This window comes from Grammomys surdaster, unplaced genomic scaffold (assembly GCF_004785775.1).
Source record: "Grammomys surdaster isolate TR1022 unplaced genomic scaffold, NIH_TR_1.0 217, whole genome shotgun sequence".
Taxonomy (NCBI): domain Eukaryota; kingdom Metazoa; phylum Chordata; class Mammalia; order Rodentia; family Muridae; genus Grammomys; species Grammomys surdaster.
In genome coordinates this window covers 3,337,471-3,357,634 of record NW_021604662.1, presented here as the reverse complement: position 1 = coordinate 3,357,634, position 20,164 = coordinate 3,337,471, and the positions used below count along the sequence as shown (strand labels likewise).

The 20,164-nt window shown below is 39.6% G+C and overlaps 1 protein-coding gene across 1 annotated transcript in view; it reads right to left on the bottom strand.

Annotated features, from left to right (window-relative positions):
* Nucleotides 1-8,638: 8,638 nt before the first annotated feature.
* Sms (spermine synthase) overlaps nucleotides 8,639-20,164 on the bottom strand; it is a 44,800-nt gene continuing 33,274 nt past the window's right edge. The window contains exons 8-11 of the mRNA XM_028772709.1: nucleotides 18,271-18,385; nucleotides 16,498-16,577; nucleotides 9,864-9,979; nucleotides 8,639-9,163 (exon numbers count right to left, since the gene is read on the bottom strand). Of these exons, the coding sequence (XP_028628542.1) occupies nucleotides 9,124-9,163; nucleotides 9,864-9,979; nucleotides 16,498-16,577; nucleotides 18,271-18,385 (351 nt within the window). The 3' untranslated portion in view covers nucleotides 8,639-9,123. The remainder of the gene's footprint in view (nucleotides 9,164-9,863; nucleotides 9,980-16,497; nucleotides 16,578-18,270; nucleotides 18,386-20,164) is intronic.

Genomic DNA, 20,164 nt, shown 5'->3' with positions numbered 1-20,164 from the left:
AACTGGGTCACTTCAGTAACAGAAAAATTATTTTCTCATACTTTGGGAGGTTAGAAGTCTAAAATCAAAGTGGTAGAAAGGCTTCCTTCTTCTAGAAACTGTGAGGAAAAATCAGTTTGCTATGTTCCTTCAAGCATCCCTCAGCTTGCAAAATAGCCTTCTCCTCATACCCTCACAGGCCTCAAATACTCCTTTTTTATTTTATAAGACCATCAGCCATATCAAGTAAAAAGTCCACCCAAACATCTTACCATCTACAAAGATACTAGTTCTAAACAACATTGTAGTTGTAGGCAGGGTGGCCAGAGTGGAACTTCAGCATCTTTGAGAGAGAACACCATCCCCCCATCTTTCAGGGGAGGGTATGTGAAATTAACACTGGAGAGGTATGATAGCTTTTTGGAAGTAGGAAATTAATGAATTCACCTTTCTATATAGCTACAATGGGCTATAAAACATGTTAGGTTTTCTATGGCTTCTTGTGTGTATGTGAAAATAGGGAAAACATGTCACAATCCTCATGTAGAGGTCAGAGAACAAGTTGTGGGAGTCAGCTCTCGCCTTCCACCATGTGAGTCCTGGGATTCAAACTGAGATCAGGTTTGGCAGAAAGCAACTTTACCTGCTGAGCCACCTCACCAGCCTCAGTGTTAAACATTTTATCACACACACAAAGCAAGTGCTCTTTGTCCCTGCACCTCCCTTAAACTGTAAGAGGTGTGCTTTCTTTATAGCTTTCACTGTATTAAGCCTATACTTCCCTTCACGCTTCTATTTCCAGCAGCTCTCCTAATGTCCTGTTACTGTGGGCTGGTATATTACACTTATTTTTCTTTGCTTCTAAAGAGGCTGCCTACACATTCTTTCCTTTCCATGTTCCCCTGATTATACTCAACACTGGTCTCCTCTGACCCCCTACCCAGCTACTGCAGCCAAAGTGCTTTAATAAGTGCTATGGAGAGCTGTTCTAGTATGTCAGAATGGAGCTCTGTGACCTCTAGCCTTTTCCTTTATTACTCTTTGTACTTTCAATAAACCTGCAAAGGACCTGCACACAAATTGAAATTTGTTCCAGTTTTTACTCTTGACAGAAATAAGCATACTCACCTAAATCCATAAAATCAAAGCACTATCCAGGGTTCTGCAAATTGCATGTTTAGTTGGGTCAAGAATACAATCCCTTATCCTATATTTAGAACTCTCAGTGCACAATGTCTGAACACAGAACACGGTTCGCAGTCCTTTCCAAATCAAACAGATTTGAAGTACCTGCACTGCTCAGTCTCCATTTCTGGGACTCTACATACCACCATTGTATGGTGACTTTCAACGGGTGGGGAGAAGAGCACAGTACTTTTCAGAGACACCTTGGGAGCTTAGACAGGAACATCAGATTAGTGGTTAATCAGACTGCCTTTCAGTTGTTAATACAGGGATTGAAACTAAGCCCTCGCACATGCTGTCCAAGCACTGTACCAACCAGCCCCACTTCTGGGCCTGCATTCATATAAGATTCACAACAACATTACTAATCATTAGAAATGAGTTAGGAACTCGTGTTAGAAATTACTATAGCAACACCTACTACTATATAATAATGCATCATTGATATTTAAACATTTAGATTCAGCAGCAGTTCAGGCTACCACTTTTACTTTTTGTACAGTGTAATACACACACACACACACACACGCACGCACACGCACACACACACACACACGGAAAATGCCCAAGAAAGCCAGAAGAGGGTACTGGATGCCCTAGAACTGGAGTTATAAGTGGTTATGAGCAACCTGAGAAGGGTCCTCTGCAAAAGTAGTACAAGCTCTTCATTACTGAGCCATGTCTCCAGCCCTCCTGGATTTACTTAATAACTTACTAGGAAAGTTATTTCAAACTCAAGCAGCCTTAAGTACTTCTGTCAACTCAGCATGGATAGAAACACCTATATTGAAACTCCTGCCTATATTCTAATGTACCACTTGACAACTTGACAGCGTTTTTCTTCCAATATAGGATCTAGTCTACACCAGAAATGACATTAAGTCATCTGATCTACAGAGCCTCTTTAAATCGGTAGCCATTCACAGCCTGATTCTTTTAACATTACTACTTTTAAGATTCTTGTGTCTACATGTATGTTTGTATACTATGCGCATGCCTAGTGCAGTCAGAGGCCAGAAGAGGGACTCGGGTCGCCTGGAGTTGAAGTTACAGGTAGTTTCAAGCCACCTGCTATGGAATGGGTACTGGAAACTGAACCTGGATCCTCAGAAAAAGCAAGTACTTCTTTATCCACTGAGCCATCTCTCCATCAATACTTTTATTAACGTGGCCAAGATTAGACTAGGCCAGGAATAGTAGTTGCCTCGCACTGTGAACTCCCTGCCTATACACACCCTATATTTGAAGAGTGCATAGCCTTTAGGGTTAAAGGGTTCGTGGTTAGGTTCAGATAATCCATTCTCATTCTTAGCCAATACTGTATAGGTGACATGTAGGTACCTGTGGAGGCTAGATGGCAGCATCAGATTCCTAGAAGCTGAAGATAAATATGAGTATGGATGCTAGAAGCCAAACTAGGGTCCTCTGCAAGAGCAATAATCAAGTGACCAGAGACAGTCTCAAACTATAAACAAGGAACCCGGATGAGCTATGAGTCTTGCACTCTAATCTGTGGTATAGCCGGCATTAGAACAAGCCAAGGCAGTCCTCCCTATGCTGGTCAGGGGACAAGGGGACACTGAGTACAGGGAATCCACTTAGCATTGGTACAATGGAGATACCTAAGGATCAGGCCAGTGAAGAGCTAATGGGAAAAAAAAAAGATGTGGTCACAGAAGTGGCCACCTGCAGATCTGACATAAAATTTCAGTTTTCTTCCCTATGTTTACATTCTCAAGTTTCTAGTCTCTTTAGTTACATGAAGAATGAACCCAGCAAGAAAGGACTGGGCTTTGACGTTTCCTTTCACACACTGGGACTGCACTCTTGCTCTGAGCAGGCCACACTACCCACTTCACACCAAATTGCTTGGATTCTTGAACAAGCCTAAATTCAAGTAAGTCCTTCGAGCCACCTTTCTTTTTCCAGGGTCTAACTAGCAAAAGCTATTCTAAATAACTTACTCATTAGAGTGCATTCTAAAGTCAAAAGTATTTCCTATGTGCACTGAACTGTCTTCATCTGCCTCATGACACTTTCTAAGTAAAATGTCCAGTGGCAGAATCAGAACCCAGATCCTGGTGTGTCTATTCCTTTTCACCAAGACACTATCACTGCAGACTTGTAACACTAAACCAGCTATGGACAAAAGATGCAAGACATGTATTGTTTATATAGCACAGTTGTAGAAACAACTTGAAATAAATATTGAATGTGATGGGGCCAGGCAAAGCATGAGATAATTTGATATTGGAAGGATACAGATGGGAGAGTAGCTATGTCAATTCAGACATATACACAGGAGACCAAGGTGATATCTAGAAAAGAGAGGATAGTGGAGCTCAAGACATGGATCAAAAGTTGAAAGTGATTACTGCCTTCCAAAGGATGAAAGGCAGTGGGGGAAGATGGAGATGGGGAAGAGGGAGGAGAGAGAAGGGTTAAGAGCACTTATTGCTCTTCTAGGACCCAAATTTGGCTTCTAGTATCCACATCAATGAGCTCACAATTGTCTCTACCTCCAGCTTCAGGGAGTGCACTAACATGAACATTCATGCACACACCTATATACTAAATAGTAATATTTTGTAAAATAGAGGGTGTGAAAGTGCTAGGGCTACACATGTGATCAGAATCACTCAGTGTGAACCTAAGCTACCATCATAAACCTTAACTGAGATATATAAGAATTATAGAATAATGTCAAGAAAATGTCTAAAAACTCCAGGGTCAAAGCCAAGTCTTTTACTATCTGGGGCTTTCTATCTCTGGGGGAAGGGGTGGAGCAAGTTTCTTGTGCTTTCTGGGGGACTGGAGACCTTCAGTCAACAGGCTGGATGGCCTGCCTCCTTACCCAGGAGAGCTCTCAATTTGCTTATTCATTTACATTCCTGAGCCAAGTTGCAGAGAGAGGGCCTACTCCCTAATGCTTCATCACGAAGGAATTGCTCTCTGAAATGATCACATAGTTGGTCATTTCACAGAAAAACTGCCTGCATTAGTGAGCCAGCCTAAGCATCCTGGGGACCTACAGATGCATGAGATAAGTATACCTGCCCAGTCACATTAATCATCTTATTTCTCAGGGAAATCACAACTTGAGAGTATTTGGAAAGCTTTCCAAAAGCACTGGGCTATTTCTTGCTGGTGTTCTATTTCTCATTTTTGAAATGAGTAAAGCAGAAATCAGTGGAATGGCTGCATCAGGTAATTGAGATTTTAAATGCTTTTGGCTGAGGAAAACTAGCCTGCCAGAGTTGATTTGCAGTTCTGAGAGAGGAATGAAGGAAACATGAAGGGTACAGTGGTCCTCACCCAGGGTCTGCAATGAATTCTGTTCAGTCAGAAACCTTCATGGGAAAACATCTGTATCTCTCTCTTCACTGGCTTCTCACTGAAATTTAGCATTTCCCTCAAGTAGGGATGTAGGTGAAAAATCATGTTATTACTGGCAGTTTCTATGACTCTGTCAACAAGAGAAATCAACACCTTATCACATTTCAGTACAGATCTTATAAACGTTTACCCTTATTACTACATCAAAATTATATTACTCAATGCACCAATCTATCCAGCTACATAACAGGTTAATAAACCAACACAAATATTAAAACCATAAATTTTTGAAAACTAACGTAACAGACTTCCAGCTAATCTTATCTACTGGATTTATTTGAAAACTGTTTCCAAGAAGGGAATCACTTTTCACTAGACAGCTCTCAAAGTGACCCAAGGTACAAGAAGTGTTAAGAAATCCTGACTGAGGCTACAGATTGCTCAGTGATTAAGAGCACACTAGTTGCTCTTCCAGGACTGGAGTTCAATTCCTAGAACCTATGGCGGTTTATAACTATCTAGTAACTCCAATCTCCAAGGACATCAGCCACACAAGTGTAAACATGTGTGCATGAAAACCGCCCATACACATACAAAATTAAAACAGCAAGCATTAAAAAAAAATCCTCAGGGAAGCCAACAGTGGTACAAATACTCAGGAAATTGGAGGAGAATCACAAATTCAGGGCCTCCCTAAGCTACCAGAATTTAAGATTTAGCCTGGACAAACTTAGTGACATCCTGTGTCAAAATGAAAACTAAGGATATAGCTCAGTAATAGTGTACTTGTCTATCATACATGAGGACCCAGGTTCAATCACCAGTACCAGTCCCGGAGTTGGAGAGGGAAGGGAAGGCACCCTGAGGAATCATCCACCTACTGAAACCTAAATTTAAATTGCAGTCCTAAAACCAAGTCTGGAGATGAATGTCCATAATCATAGCCCCCAAGAGGTAGAAGCAAGAGAAACTGAAGTGTGAAGTCATCCTCAGGCTATATAGTAAAATTTAAGGCTGACCTGGGATATAAGACCAAAAGAAAGTACCGTCAGGCACATTTACCCTTTAGGCTACCCTACTCAATGATATCAACATCTCATTCAGAACATAATTTGAGACTTAGCAAAACAACAGAAATGAATGGTTATTAACTAAAAATATTTTAATGTCAGCAATTATCTGGTAGAAAGATACTAGGCAGGGAGCTGAAGGGATGGCTGATGAGTTAAGAGCACGTGGTGCTCTTGTAGACACTCTGGGTGCGATGGTTTGTATATGCTTGGCCCAGGGAGTGACAGGCACGTTTAGGAGGTGTAGCCTTGTTGGAGGAACTGTGTCATTGTGGGTGTGGGTTTTAATACATTTGCCTGGAAGCCAGTCTTCTGCTAGCTGCCTTTAGAACAAGACATGGAACTCTCAGCTCCTCCAGCCCCACATCTGCCTGGATGCTGCCATGTTCCTGCCTTGATAATAGATTGAACCTCTGAACCTGTAAGCCAGCCCCAATAAAATGTCATCCTTAAGCAAGTTGCCTTGGTCATGGTGTCTCATCACAGCAGTAAAACCCTAACTAAGACACTGGGTTTGGTTCCTAGCACCCATAAAGCAGCACATGGCTGCCTATAACTCCAGCCCTAGGAATCTGCCTCCCTCTAGCATCAGGTACACCTGTGATATATACATATATGCAGACATACATACACATAAAAAAGGGTAAGGCTTTAAGAAAACACTAGGCAACCAGGTGATCAGGTCAGGTGTTTCTTCAAGGTCTCATAGCAGCTCCTATGTAATAACAGGATACTAAACACTGCTGACCAGTTGGCTTCTGGAATAGTATGCACTCCAAATAAACGCTGTCAGAGAGATGTTAAGTAGCTAGTGCCACAATGAAAACAACTACTGTTGCCTTTTCTGAGCAAGTCTTGCCAGAGAGACTCCTTCAGTGGCAATAAAGCGCTTTGAAATCGGAGCTGTTGCCAGGGTGGTGATGATGGTACATGCCTGTCATCCTAGCACTCAGGAACCATTGAGTTTGAGGCCAGCCTGGTCTACAGAGTGAATTCCAGGAAATTCAGGGCTACACAGACAGCCTCTGTCTAAAAACAAACCAAAAAGAAAAAAGAAAGAACAGAGCTATCAGATGAACCACACTGTGAGCAGCTCAGAAAGAGGCCAACATAGAACGTAACACATGCTTTTCTTCCCTCTCCCAGGCATAGTGGAGACAGGATGAAATTGATCAATTTATTGACAGACAGATGACAGGCAGAAATACAAACTCTTGTGTCAGCAATAGTTAGGGAAAGCAAAGACATGACTATTCAAAGTCTACAGGAAGGAACAGCACATTTCTTTTTTATTTGGATAGTAATGCTCTAGCCCATTAAAAACACCACAAACCCAGCCTTCCCCTGGCCCAGTTGGATCTGTCTTATAAATATTCAATCACATTTCCAAGAGAAAGCAGCATTTCATGTCTTAATAAATCAATTCTTAGTATCTGCTGTGTTGAACAGAATTTAAACTCTATTCATATTTGTTTTGTCTTTCATTTTAAAAAAAAAGGCAGGACACCATAATATATTCCACTGTTAAGAGACTTTCACACTACATAACGCTACAGTCATTAAGAAAAATAACATTGCTGGATCAATTAGCATTCTTTTAAGAGGCAGCCAAAGCAAAGGTGGGTTTTAGTACAGCACAGGGTAGGGAGGGTGTTGGTTCAGTTTGCATGCTTCTGTGTTAAAATAACAAGGACTCAAAACTGAGATCCTCCTTCAGCAAACACAAAGAAATTAGTCACGTCTGAGCTCACTTTTATCACAAGATAAAAAATTCTTTCTTCCTCCTCTCAACACCACTTCCTTCATTTTCTCTCAAATCTATCTTCCAAGTAGCCTTGCATAACCTTATCCTCTTCATTTCTGCCACCTGGTGTTTAGCAGGACCTGAGTCACCAGAATTATGAGTGGATCTGTGGTTATGGCCTCAAGTATCAAGTATCAAACATCAAGCAGGTCATGCCTCACATTAATATTATCCCAAAAGCTTATATACTTGTTTTCTTTACTAAAATGGAAACAAGAAATAAGCTGTGTCATGGTACAAGCTCAGTTCTTGCAAGCTTCTAGGCAAGCCTGGGCTACATAAGAAGCTCCAGGTTAGACTGGGCTACATACATACTATCACTTTGTCTCAAAAGTAATAGTAAGAATAACAGTACAGTGGGTGAGGGGGCAATAGGCCTTAACTAATATTATAACTGTAGCAATACATTTGTTTTCAATCCTCCACAATATACAATCTCTTTCAAAGCACTGGGGAAGAATTTGGATGGAGAAGTGTCTACTAGGCTGTTTTTAACCTATCCATGCACAAAAATATTGTTTATTTTCAAATATCTAATTTGAACATGACTATCAGTTCCTTTTATTCTCTATTGTTTCTTCTTCCAAATCACGTCAATCTAATCAAATGGCAAAGGCCTGCACTCACTTTTAAAAATCATTTGTCCTACCCTGTCTCATTTGTTCATTCCTATCTTGGGAGGAACAATGAAACTTTTTCAATGTTGAGCCTGATTCTGAGTGTAATTTTTCAAATGTTTTACTTTTTGTAAAAAAAAAAAAAAATTCTACTGATATAGTATAAATATTTTACACAAACAATAGGATAGACAATTTGAATTATCCACAATACAATACCAAGTTTATATTCACATGCACTTTCTTAAGAGTTAAGTTGTTTTGTCACAGGACTACATGAACTCTAGTGTGCACTAACTAGCACATCCTACAGTCTTCTCAAAGGCCTTTGTATATCCATCTAATTTATCAGTGAGAGTGGTAACAGAAATCATCTTTCTGTTGATAGTTTTCACCCTTTTTAGTCAGGCAAAATCTTCTGCTATCCTCGGGACAACTTTATAATGTGAAGGTGGCAAATGTAATAGATTGTGGATCATTCACCACTGTGATAAATGGAGTCCCTCCAACAATCAGCAAAGGCCTTGAGGCCTTCTCCAAAGACATTACGCAGTTACAGAACAGTCTAGAATACACCTTCACCCTAGGCCATCAGGTAAGATAAGAAAGAGAAAAATGAGCTGAAATAAAGGGACAAACACGAGAGGTCTCCTTTGTCATTTTAATTGAAGCACTGCTAATCACTCTTTTTAAACCTTTAAAAGCACCAAATTTTAATACCTAAGTCAATTTGGGGGTGAGAGGGGAGAAACACTATCAGGATCTTCTCTCCAGAACAAAACAATGATGTTCATTCCTCCACATGTCCAAATTAAAGGTCTACTGAAACCAAAACAAAAACCCAAACCCCACACAGAGGAAAAAAAGATACTAAAATCACATTCTAGGGGGTCAGTGCATTCCGCAGTCTTTGCTGGTCTAATTGTCCTTCGGCTGACTTTTAAAAATTAACACCCTAACTCATCAAAATATACATTTTTCCCATTGGCTTTTTTTAAATTAAAAATAATAATTAAAAATGAAAACCACTTGAAGGAATTCATGAACAGTTGCCTGACTCATTTGATGGCATATACGGCATATGGAGGTCAGGAAGGTGGCTTGCAGCACACGTCACAGGGGATGCTCTTCTTTAAGGCTTAGCTTTCTTCCAAACAGTGTAAAATACCCACCTGGACAGGAAGTCAAGGAATAAGGAAGATCATTCAAGGAGGAACAGGTACCACTTAACGAGTATGTAGGCCTACAAACTGAAAGATAGACCCAGATTTGTGGGCTTAGGTACAACACTGTGGTGACAGCACAAAAGCTTTAAAACAAGACCACTCTGTAGCATGTGACACTGTGCTACACCATGTGGGACATCTGAAAGGGGGATTGAGTGAACAAAGACTAAAGGACTGCACTCAGTTCTCTCGTGTATCACTATTGCTTCTGCTCTGAAGGTTTTTCCAAAGGTTTGAAGAGTCAGTATGAAGGAAGAAAAGAAAACTGAGAAGGATAGGAGGAAAAGAAAAGGGCAAGGGGGGCAGGAAATTGTGAAAGGTAGAACAGAAGAAGGAAAAGGGGGTCTAAAACTAAGAAGTTTCCTCCCACATTAGCCCTATCTCTCAAAAGTCTAAGCATGACAAAGAACATTAAGAAACATGGGAGCAATGGAGATGCTAAACCCCCACGAGCCATTGAAGAACATGGCTGCCCAGCTTACCCCCCACCCTCCTTTTTGAATTTCCAAGGAGGGGTCCCAGTTAGGTTTGAGACTCAGGTTTATATACTAAAGAGCTAACTCTGTTGTTAGTATTAATAATGGCAGCATATGGTGTACTTAGATGCTCTGTAAAGGTAGCACATAATGTCATGGTCAAAGGATACAATTCCAAGTATGAAGGGACACAGACAATCTCTTTTGAGAATTCCACAGGACAATACAGGCGCCCCAGCTGTTCTTCATAGAGTGATAGGGCTTCAGTCAAGTTGACACAGTTCCCCTAAATCAGAGAGAAAAGTAAACAATGGGATTTCTAAGACATATTCATTTGAAGGTCTCTAATAAAGGTAGAACAATTGGACCTTGAGATAAAAGTTCTTTAAAAATGAGATGAGGAATCTTTACTTCCATAAATTGCAATGAATTCTATTTATGAACTCATTAGTTCATTCTCTTTCTACCTCATTTACAGTGCTATTTCAAATTATTCAAGTATGAAGCAATAGGAAGCAGCGAGGCCAATTTCTCATTAGTGACACAGTTCATTGTATCCACACCATGCAATTTAGCAGATTCATCCACATAACCCACTCAAAGCAAACTTTTTGTCAGTAACGATCACAGCCGTGTTGAAACTGAACTATCAAAATGATAATGTTCTTGCTTTCCATGATGATTTAAACTACATTCTAAAAGGCAACATCGCGACACAGAACTGTATCCACACCTCATCCTTTTCTCAAATTCTAATTTTTTAAACTTTATTATTCTGTGTAAGCATGATGTATGCATGCGCTATGGTATGAGTATGGCAGTCTAGGGACAACTTTGTGATATCAGTTCTCTCCTTACACCTTTTTAAGCGGCTTTTGGGATGCAAACTCAGGTTGCTAGGCTTTTATCCATTGAGCCATCACATTAGCCTTCGGTGACTAATTTTTAAGGAATGAGACAACATGAGTTTGTTCAGGATATGTGTTAAGGAAACACCTCAATTGTGAATACTTCTGAGACTATGGCATGCACATGTTGATACCATTCATTTGCTTCCAAGCACCAAGGAACAATGTGAGATGAAAATGCTTCACAAAGGCGGCTTATGATGTCAGAACTTGAGAATAGCCTTTAAAAACCAAGCAGCCAGCCAGCCAGCCAGCCAGCCATGAAAGGGGGGTTAGAACTATTCCAAGAGATGGCCTTGGTGGTTTTAACTTAGCACATTCACTTAGCACAACGTCATCGTTTAGTGCCAGCCTGTTTAATAACCCATCATCTAGGGTCCTGCAGTGGGATTTAGCCAACGTGCCCTTCACCAGCATATAATTAAGTTTCAACATCAAGTTCACCATGAGAGCATATAAACACCACACATGTAATTTACAATTCGTAAATAGAAAACACTGTGCAGTTGTTTTTAGAACACATCACCACTGGGGAAGCTATATAGAATGGAAAGGCCACCAAGGTGTACAGCTGAATGGTTTTCTGCCATCTTAAAACTGACACCCTGCTATGTGTTTACAGAGGACATATGGGAGGGTCAGACCTCCTTACTGAGAATGTGGTACACAAACTGGAAGGTTTCAATTTGCTCTTTCCCAACATTGACAAGAAGCAGTTTTTCAAAAGAAAAACAGAAAGAAGCTCTACAAATAGAGACCTACCTAAAAAAGGAACATTATAAATTTCACTTTCCTGTCTACATAAATAGAACATTTTTTTTCTTTTTAGAAAAACACATGGGAGTTCCAAAACAAAACCTAACAGCAAAAAATAATCACCCATTAATTCATCAGCTTTGGTCCTAGAAAATTCTCCTTGTTTCATACAAGACTTAAATAACACTTGCTTTTTTAGGTCATAGACCTTTGTATTGTTAACATTTTAAACTTTACATCAGTTCGTATTATTTTTGTAACAAAGGCTTCTTGTCTGAGCCTTTCGTACTAGGTTCAAAAGTATGCAAACCTAGCTGGGTGGGTGTGGTGGCACACACACCTTAAATCCAAGCACTGAGGAAGCAGAGGCAGGTAGATCTATGGCTAGCTTGTTCCATACAGCCAGTTTCAGGCCAGCCAATGGGGCATAGTGAGACTGTCTCCAAAAGGGGTAGGGGATAGGGCTAGTAGAGATGACTCTGATTAAGAACACTCACTGCTCTTCTAGAGGATCTACATTTAGTTCTCAGCACCCACATCGAACACTGAAACTGCCTGTTAACTCCAGCTACGGGATAACCCAATACCACTAGTCTCCCAGGTTACATGCACATACCCCTACACTAAAACATATATATACACATAATTAAAACTAACAAATCTTTTTTAAAAGCAAAACTAAAAATAAATAACACTCATGTGTGCTACAGAATGTACAAACATATTTTGATCCTTGACACTAAAGGGCTGGAAAGATGGCTCAGTGGTTAAGAGCACTTAATGCTCTTGCAGAGGACCTGAGTTCAGATTCTAGCACCCATGCTAGGCAGCTCACAACCATAAGTAAACCCAGCTCCAAGAGGGTCTTTCTGTGTAGCCCTAGCTGTCCTAAAACTCTCTATATAAACCAGACCAGCCTCAAACTCAGACATGCTTTCTGCCTCCTGAACACTGGGATTAATAGCCTATACCCAGTATACCCAGCTTTAAAAAAAAATCAACTAAAAAGAAAAAATGACAGCAAAGAGGTTGGAGACACAACTCAGTGGTTAAGAACACACACTGGGAGGACAGAAGACCCCAGAGTTCAGGTTCCCACACTCACAAATGCCAGGAAGCTCATAAATACTTGTAACTCCAGCTCCAGGGAATTCAATATCCTCTTCTGGACTCCACAGGCACCCACACTCACACATATATAATTTGAAAAATAAAATTTAAAAACAAAAATCAAGAAATACTTCAAATGACACTAATGGTAGAATACTTCCAGATAGCAGTAAGTTTCAGTGTGATTATAGATGTCTGAAGGGTACGGATAATGAACAGTTCAATGTTATGGAAATGGTCAAGAGTTTGCTCCATTTTTCACTGTAGTTTCCGTGTGTGTTACATGCCCATTTTTGTATGTACCAGACAGTCCATTTTTTTAATTAGGGGTTTAGAGACAGAAGGTAGGTGGTCAAGTCCCAGGACCTTACTTCTACTCTCAAAAATGCACACTCCCAAGTTCTGTGACATAACATGACTGCCTTCAAATCCCCAGGGTGATACCAGTGATGTCACAAATTTGCCACTGTGACACAAAGAGTGGTGGGAACATTCAGTTTTTGCAAAACACCACGTAACATCCCCATCCCATCATTCGCCTTCTCTATTTTTCTGCCACACATTCCAGCCAAGAGCAGAAGAGGGAGGCAGGAATCAACAGTTATCACCTGAGCGTGTCACCAAGCAGCTACAAAAACATTGTCATAGTCTAAGTAGAACACTAACATGCAGGAAGTTACCATAAAAATGAATGAATGAATGAATGAATGAATGAATGAATGATGGTGACTATGGTTTCCTGAAAGGCTCCTTAGCCCATGTGCATTTCAGTGTGTGACACATATAGTCAACAATCACAAGATAAATCCCAAGGGTATCACAAAACAATATCACTTTCTATCTCCAATTATAGTGAATAAGAAGACAGAAATAATGCAATGATGACTTCTGAATAATTGTTAACAAAGAACACAGTGTTGGACTTGTGGTCTGGGGGTTAAGAAAGAAACAGTTCATAAAAACACATTGTCAAAGTCTGAGTCATTAGTATTTGCACATGCTGTATTCTCCTGGAGCACATCCACTAGTTGCCCACACTAAGACAGGAGTTCCCCATAGCAGGCAAAGAACAAAACTACTACACTTTCCAATGCCATCTCTCATCTATTCTAAACTGACTGTTTCCCAGAGGTTCCATACTTAAATCCCCTTGCCTCGGCCTCCCACATAGTTGGGATTATAGGCAGATGCCACCATGCCCAGCTCTTTTCAGTCTCTGTACTGGAGCAAAGGAAGCTCCACATGAGTGAAGTTCAGGGTGAATGAGTATTGTTGACATGGGCATGCCTTGCTCTCACGAGAATGGAAAGCCAGGTAAGATTCAGAGAGACAGAAACATCTTCCCTCAAGGGTCTGAGTGCTAGTGACTGATCAATGTACAAAATTAGCAACAACTTCTTCCTCCTGGATGTCTGCAACCGAGACTGCTTGCCTACCAAGCAGAAACGTCCTACAAAGACTAGCTAACTTCTCTCCCCTCTGCTGCACATAATAAAGCACAGTGAGGTTCCAGACTGCTTACAGTAATTGACTCAACTTTGTGACAATGCCCTCAGCAAGTCCTGGCAAGTCTCTATTTGGTTGTAGAGCCTCATATGTTTCCTCAATTAAACTGCATGAGACTTTCTTCTAGTTGTGGAAATTGAGAGGGAGTTCTACAGTATATATACTCCCCAAAGCCCAAGTCACTGAATCTGCACTGCCTTGTTTGTTTGAGCAGATTTCACCATCAACATCCTATATGAAACAGAGGCCTGTAAACTTCCTGTGTAAAGGGCCAGACAGATCACATTTTAGACAGCACAGACAGTGAGGCCTCCTTGGCAATCCTCACAGCTGCTGGAGCACAAACCAAACAGGTATGGCTGTTTATTAAGAAATTGCAAACACAACAGGCAAACACACTTGGAATTGTGTGTATACCCTGTTTTAAGCTATCAAGTGTGCACAGGCTTTGCAAGCAGTGGGAAGAGAAGGAAAACAGGACAAGCTGGAGCTTAGATGTCTCGGTATTCGGTATTCTATGTTCACTCCAGCATTATTCTCAGATCCCATGAAATAGCCAGAATAACTAGAGTGTGCAGATAAACACTTCCTCTGGGAAAAAAAAAAGACCTCTACCTGCTCTAGATATTTAAATATACTGATAATCATTAAAAGCAGCTCACCAATGGGTCATAAGTAACAGTAACATAACAGTGCCATGAAATTACACAGCATAGAGTGACTATGACTAATGATTGTACAGTGTACACTTCAAAATGTTACAAGACAGAAGCTGAATGTTTTCTCCACAAACACATTGATGTACTTGTAAGAGAATACATGTACTAAACCTGATTAAACATTAGATAATGTATACATGTAGGTAAATATCACATGGTTAACTCTTTGAATGATAATTTTCTATGTTTTGATAGATCAGTAGAAAATTAAATTCAAGTTAAAAATTTACACTAGCCTAATTAATACATCTACAATGAAGCTCCTGAACCTAAAGTTCAGGGAATATCACAAAATGAAAGGTGTAGAATGATTTTAAGAGAAAGACAAACAAGAAATGTGTTGTGACATTGTGTCACACATGATACCTCAATAATATGGCTGCTGAAACAGCATCTGAATGAGGATCCACTAATAGACATGATAGTGGGGAAGGGGGCATCTCATGGGGCCCCAATTCTAAACAAAGAACTACAAATAACTAAGAAATGATGAAAGTGGAAAACAGTCTTACATAGGTAAGAACACACCAATTTGTTATCCAATAACAAATGCTCAGTCCTGAAAACATATATATGCAAGTAACATACAGTCTGAGCAAGTTGTATTTATTTATATGTGTGAATATCTAAGTATGTTATCTCTGTGTATGTTAGATAAGTATGTATCTAACAACAAAGAAAGCGAGACCATGAACTTGAGAGAAAGCAAGTGGGGGGTTACATGAGAGAAGTGGGATGAAAGGAGGAAATGAGTAATTATGATTTACTAAAAAAAATTTACATTAAATTATACCAGGGTTAAAGAGATGTCTCAGCAGTTCAAATCACTCGCTGCTCTCCCAGCGGAATGGAGCTCTGTTCCCAGGACCCAGTTCAGGAGTCTCATAACCACCTGTAACTCTAGCTCTATGAAGATCTGAAACCTCTGGCCTCTGCAGGCAACAGCACTTAAATGTGCATACCCACAGAAACACATACACGTAAATAAAAATAAATCTTTTAAAATAAAAGTAGCACAGACTATTTAGCAAAATTAAAACATTTTAATGAAGTGAATTACTGAGAAATTGATATAATATATAAAATTGGTTGTAAGATAAAGTCCTTTTAGGTTATAGGGATTATGGACACAGGACAGGGAAGAGAATTCTGCTTATGATGGTCGATAATCAAAATGATAAACTTACTTTAAAAAGGGGGTATGGTTAGAGATTCTGTATTCCTGAGGAATATTCTGAAGAAAACTCAGAAGAATTCAGAGACCAGAGTGTAAGAGCTAAACATGGCTATTAATTAAGTACTTTCTGTACCAAGTAATGAGACTGGATTAACAATTAGTGGCCTTTTGTCACTTTAGGAATAAATACAATATTCTTTTGTATCTATCTATTTTATAGAGACAAACTTATACCCCAAAGAATGAAAAGAACTATAAAGCAACAATTTGCTTCTATGTGGTATCTGCAGCTCACATTACTCTGATGTGGCAAAGCTGCTTCTCAAGAGTGTGCTGCTAAGGCTTATTCCTTAGAGATGTACCTAATGAATGAGGGGAAGGGAGGGGAAAAACAAAAACAAAACACAACAAGGAACCACAGTCTGTGTCTCCACCTGCTGGTGCAATCTCATACTACAGCTAGAGCCAACAAAACAGAAGAATCTTGTCTTCTGTGCTTGAACAAATACAATTCAAAAATATTGTTGTTCTCTTGCCATATGTGAAATTCAAGAACATGCAGATAAATATACCACTATTGATTCTTATTGACAGTCCAGGAAGAGAGGGTGGAGACTGAGTGGCCTACCTGTGTGAAGTATTTTCCATCCTGTTTCAGAACCTTCATTGACAGGTCAAGAATCAGTCTGAGAAACTCCCATGTGGAATCTGGATGTAGAAAATATTAAGTTTCATAAACATGTTTTGCATGTATCAAATATTCACTCATAGTAATAAAAAGATTCCAGTGTGTTGGAACATGCCCATCATCCTGGCACTTTGTAGGGGTGGGTAAGAGGATCAGGAGTTGAAGACCATCTTTGGCTACGTAGTAGGTTTGAGGTCACCCTGTACTACATGCCATTCAAACTGAAAAAAATAAGAATAAAATACAAAAAATATCTAAAGAAGCATGAACTTGAAAGTTTGTTCATGAATAATAATGTACAATCATATAGCAGGTTTGTGCACACACCAGTACAAACACCAAGGTCAAAATCAAGTGCACATCTATTTAGAACAGTTATCAAACCACCAAATAAAGACTTAACATAGGGGTCTCGGAGTGTAGCTCAGTGGTGAAAACCTTGTTCGTCTGAAGGAGATCCTGGGTTCCATCCCCAGTATCACTCTCAGATAAACAAAGACTGCTCACAAAGGCAGAGCTCAAATTATTTTTTTGAAAAAATAAAAAAAGAAGAAGCTGCCTGAAGGAGGAACAATCTAGCTTCAACCAATGCCAAAACTAGAATGTCTCCAGACAGTTTCCAAATTCTACAGCAGAGTTAGCCCTGCTTTACTGTAACCCACCTAATGTGGCCACCAATGCATGTGAAAAATCCTTGATTTGTGACTTTCTACAACTATAAAACCATGACACTGTCACCACACTGGAATATAGTACTTACACTAACCTGAATCCATGTTCCCTGACCATGGCTGCTCATATTTCGTTCCAGAACAAACTCTTACACCTTTTGCAGTATAAGTTGTGTATTCATAGTAGTAGCAGAAAAGAAAGCCACATTAGAATCCCCTACCTTTCTAGTATTGATCCTAGTTCAACTATTTTTGCCAAATAAGAGAAGAGGAGCTGAGAAGAAGACTTGATGGGGAATGTGGCTGTGGTGGTTTGAATAGGTATGGCCCCCATACACCCATGTATGCTTGGCCTGGAGGGAGTGGCACTATTAGGAGGTGTGGCCTTGTTGGAGGAAGTGTCACTCTAGAAGCATGCTTTGAGGTGTCTTAAATATGCTCAAACTCTCTTGGCTTGTCCAACACCATGTCTGCCTGTACACTGCCATATTTCCCACGATGACAATAGACTGAACCTCTGAAACAGTAAGTCAGCCCCGACTAAATGTTTTTCTTTATAAGAGTTACCTTGGTTATGGTGTGTCTTCACAGCAATAAAACCCAAACTAAGACAGTGATTTCCATGAAAGCATGAGAATCTGAATTTTAATCACTACCACCTACATATTAGCTGGGCATGGTAATGTGCCTATGCATTCCCAGCTATGAGGAAGTAGAGACAGTAATCCCTACTTGATTAAAGTTCTAGCCTCAGTAGGAAACTTTTTCTCAAAAAAATAAAGGGAAATGTAATTTAAGAAGACATTCAAGGGCAGGAGAGATGGCTCGGTGGTTAACAGCTCTGAGTGCTCTTCCAGAGGTTCTGAGTTCAATTCCCAGCAACCACATGGTGGCTCACAACCATCTATAATGGGATTCGATGCCGTCTTCTGGTGTGTCTGAAAACAGCTACAGTGTGCTCATATACATAAAATACATATGGCACACACGCGCACACGCGTACACACACATAAAAGTGTTAAAAATATAAAACACAATCTACCTTCTTCTGGAGATGTAGAGATAGGGACAGCTGTCAAATCATTAATCACATAATCAAACTCTCTCCCTTCTTTGGCGTACCTCTTCAGTACTGGAATACAGTCTTCTATAAGAACCTTTGAGAGAGAACAAGATCAGTCAACAGAAATGGGTGTCATCAAGCACTTATAAAGGGAAAATGCAAGCTAGGTTTTAAAGCCATAGAACAAGGCCCATGAACAAAGACACCTTCATCTCTGTCTGTTAACAGAAAAAACTGTTTCAAAGACTAAGGTCAGGGCTTGATACCAACACTATAGAAAAGCTCACTTGAAATTCTCACAATAGCCAGGCAGTGGTGGTGCACGCCTTTAATCCCAGCACTTGGGAGGCAGAGGCAGAGGCAGAGGCAGGTGGATTTCTGAGTTCCAGGCCAGCCTGGTCTACAGAGTGAGTTCCAGGACAGCCAGGGCTACACAGAGAAACCCTGTCTCGAAAAAACAACAACAACAAAAAAAAACCGAAATTCTCACAATAGACACATTTTCTTTACTAAAATTTAAACCATGTACATCATTCTGACCATGGACAGTAAATTACTCCATGTTCTACTCTTGTCTTCAATATTCCTCTATAAGTATAATCATATTAAAACTCTCAGTTCCCAATTTAAAAAGCAATTTTTCTTTTATATCTTTTTATCTAGGGCTTAAGTTTACTGAACTTTCTCTTTCAATGGTTTCTAGCATTAGTTGATTCAGTTCTCAAGCAAGCAGATGGCCCAGTTAAGACACTTTCACTTACTAAATCTTAACCCAAGTGAAATAAAATGTATATTAGATCATATGTTAGGAGTGTGTTGACTATAGAGCCTGTAGCAAATTAGCAATAAGAAGGAAGTCTCTCTCCATGATGATTATTCTCTGAGGTTCTCTTGGCTACTATTAGACACTCATTTTAATAAAAGCAACATCAGTTGGTCTTACTCCCTTGGGGTTCTGATGAGAATTAGGATGAGAAGCCACTGAAACTGTTCTGCTAGCACCATGTACAAAATAGACCATGCCTCTCCACCTACTTTTCATTTCATATCTCAGTAAAATCTTCCCACAGTGCACATCAGCCTCATAACACCTCTTGCTAAGTTTATTTCTAAGTATTTAGCAGATTACTTTGAGCAGGATTTCCTGTCATACATCTCCCAATTTCCTTTCAAACGGGAGGGATAAATTCAGCCGAGGGGAAAAAATTAATCTCTCCTAAATCACTTAAATCTTTAATCACTGAACCAATTTCTCAGAAGTCCAAGAGAGTGTCATGATAAATTTCTTGAATTTTTCTAACCATTATTTTTATGACTTCCATCTTCCTATCTTACTATATTAGTGGCTTCAAAATTAATGATAATCTCAGATACACAGCACTCATAATGTGGTTCCTACTTCCAATGAAAATGACTTTTTGTGGCTTACTCCTATTACTTTATCATTTGTTCTCTCCTTCCATCGGTGAGTTTTAGTGATTAAACTAAGATCATCAGGCTTGGAGGCAACTGCCTTTACCCAGTAAGCCATCTCAGTTGTCTAATAACAGATTTCTTAAAATTCTCACCTTTAATTTTCTAAGCTAAATCCTATTTGAGTATAATAGATTTAAAAACAAGTTACTAAATTTAACTTACTTGATCATTTTGTATGTATGCACATTAACAAAATGTGTGCATATATACAGATAAATCCATCCTTAGTTTTCTTGACATAGTAACTTTAATTCAGTATTAAGTTTACTGTCCTTATTATAAAAGAAATGTTTTGGTTTGTTTGTTTCATGAAACAAATGTTAACCTGAGCAATTGTTTAAACATAATGCAAAACCCTCTGCCTTTCTGAAAACATTTTAATGTCTTGCTCAGGTGG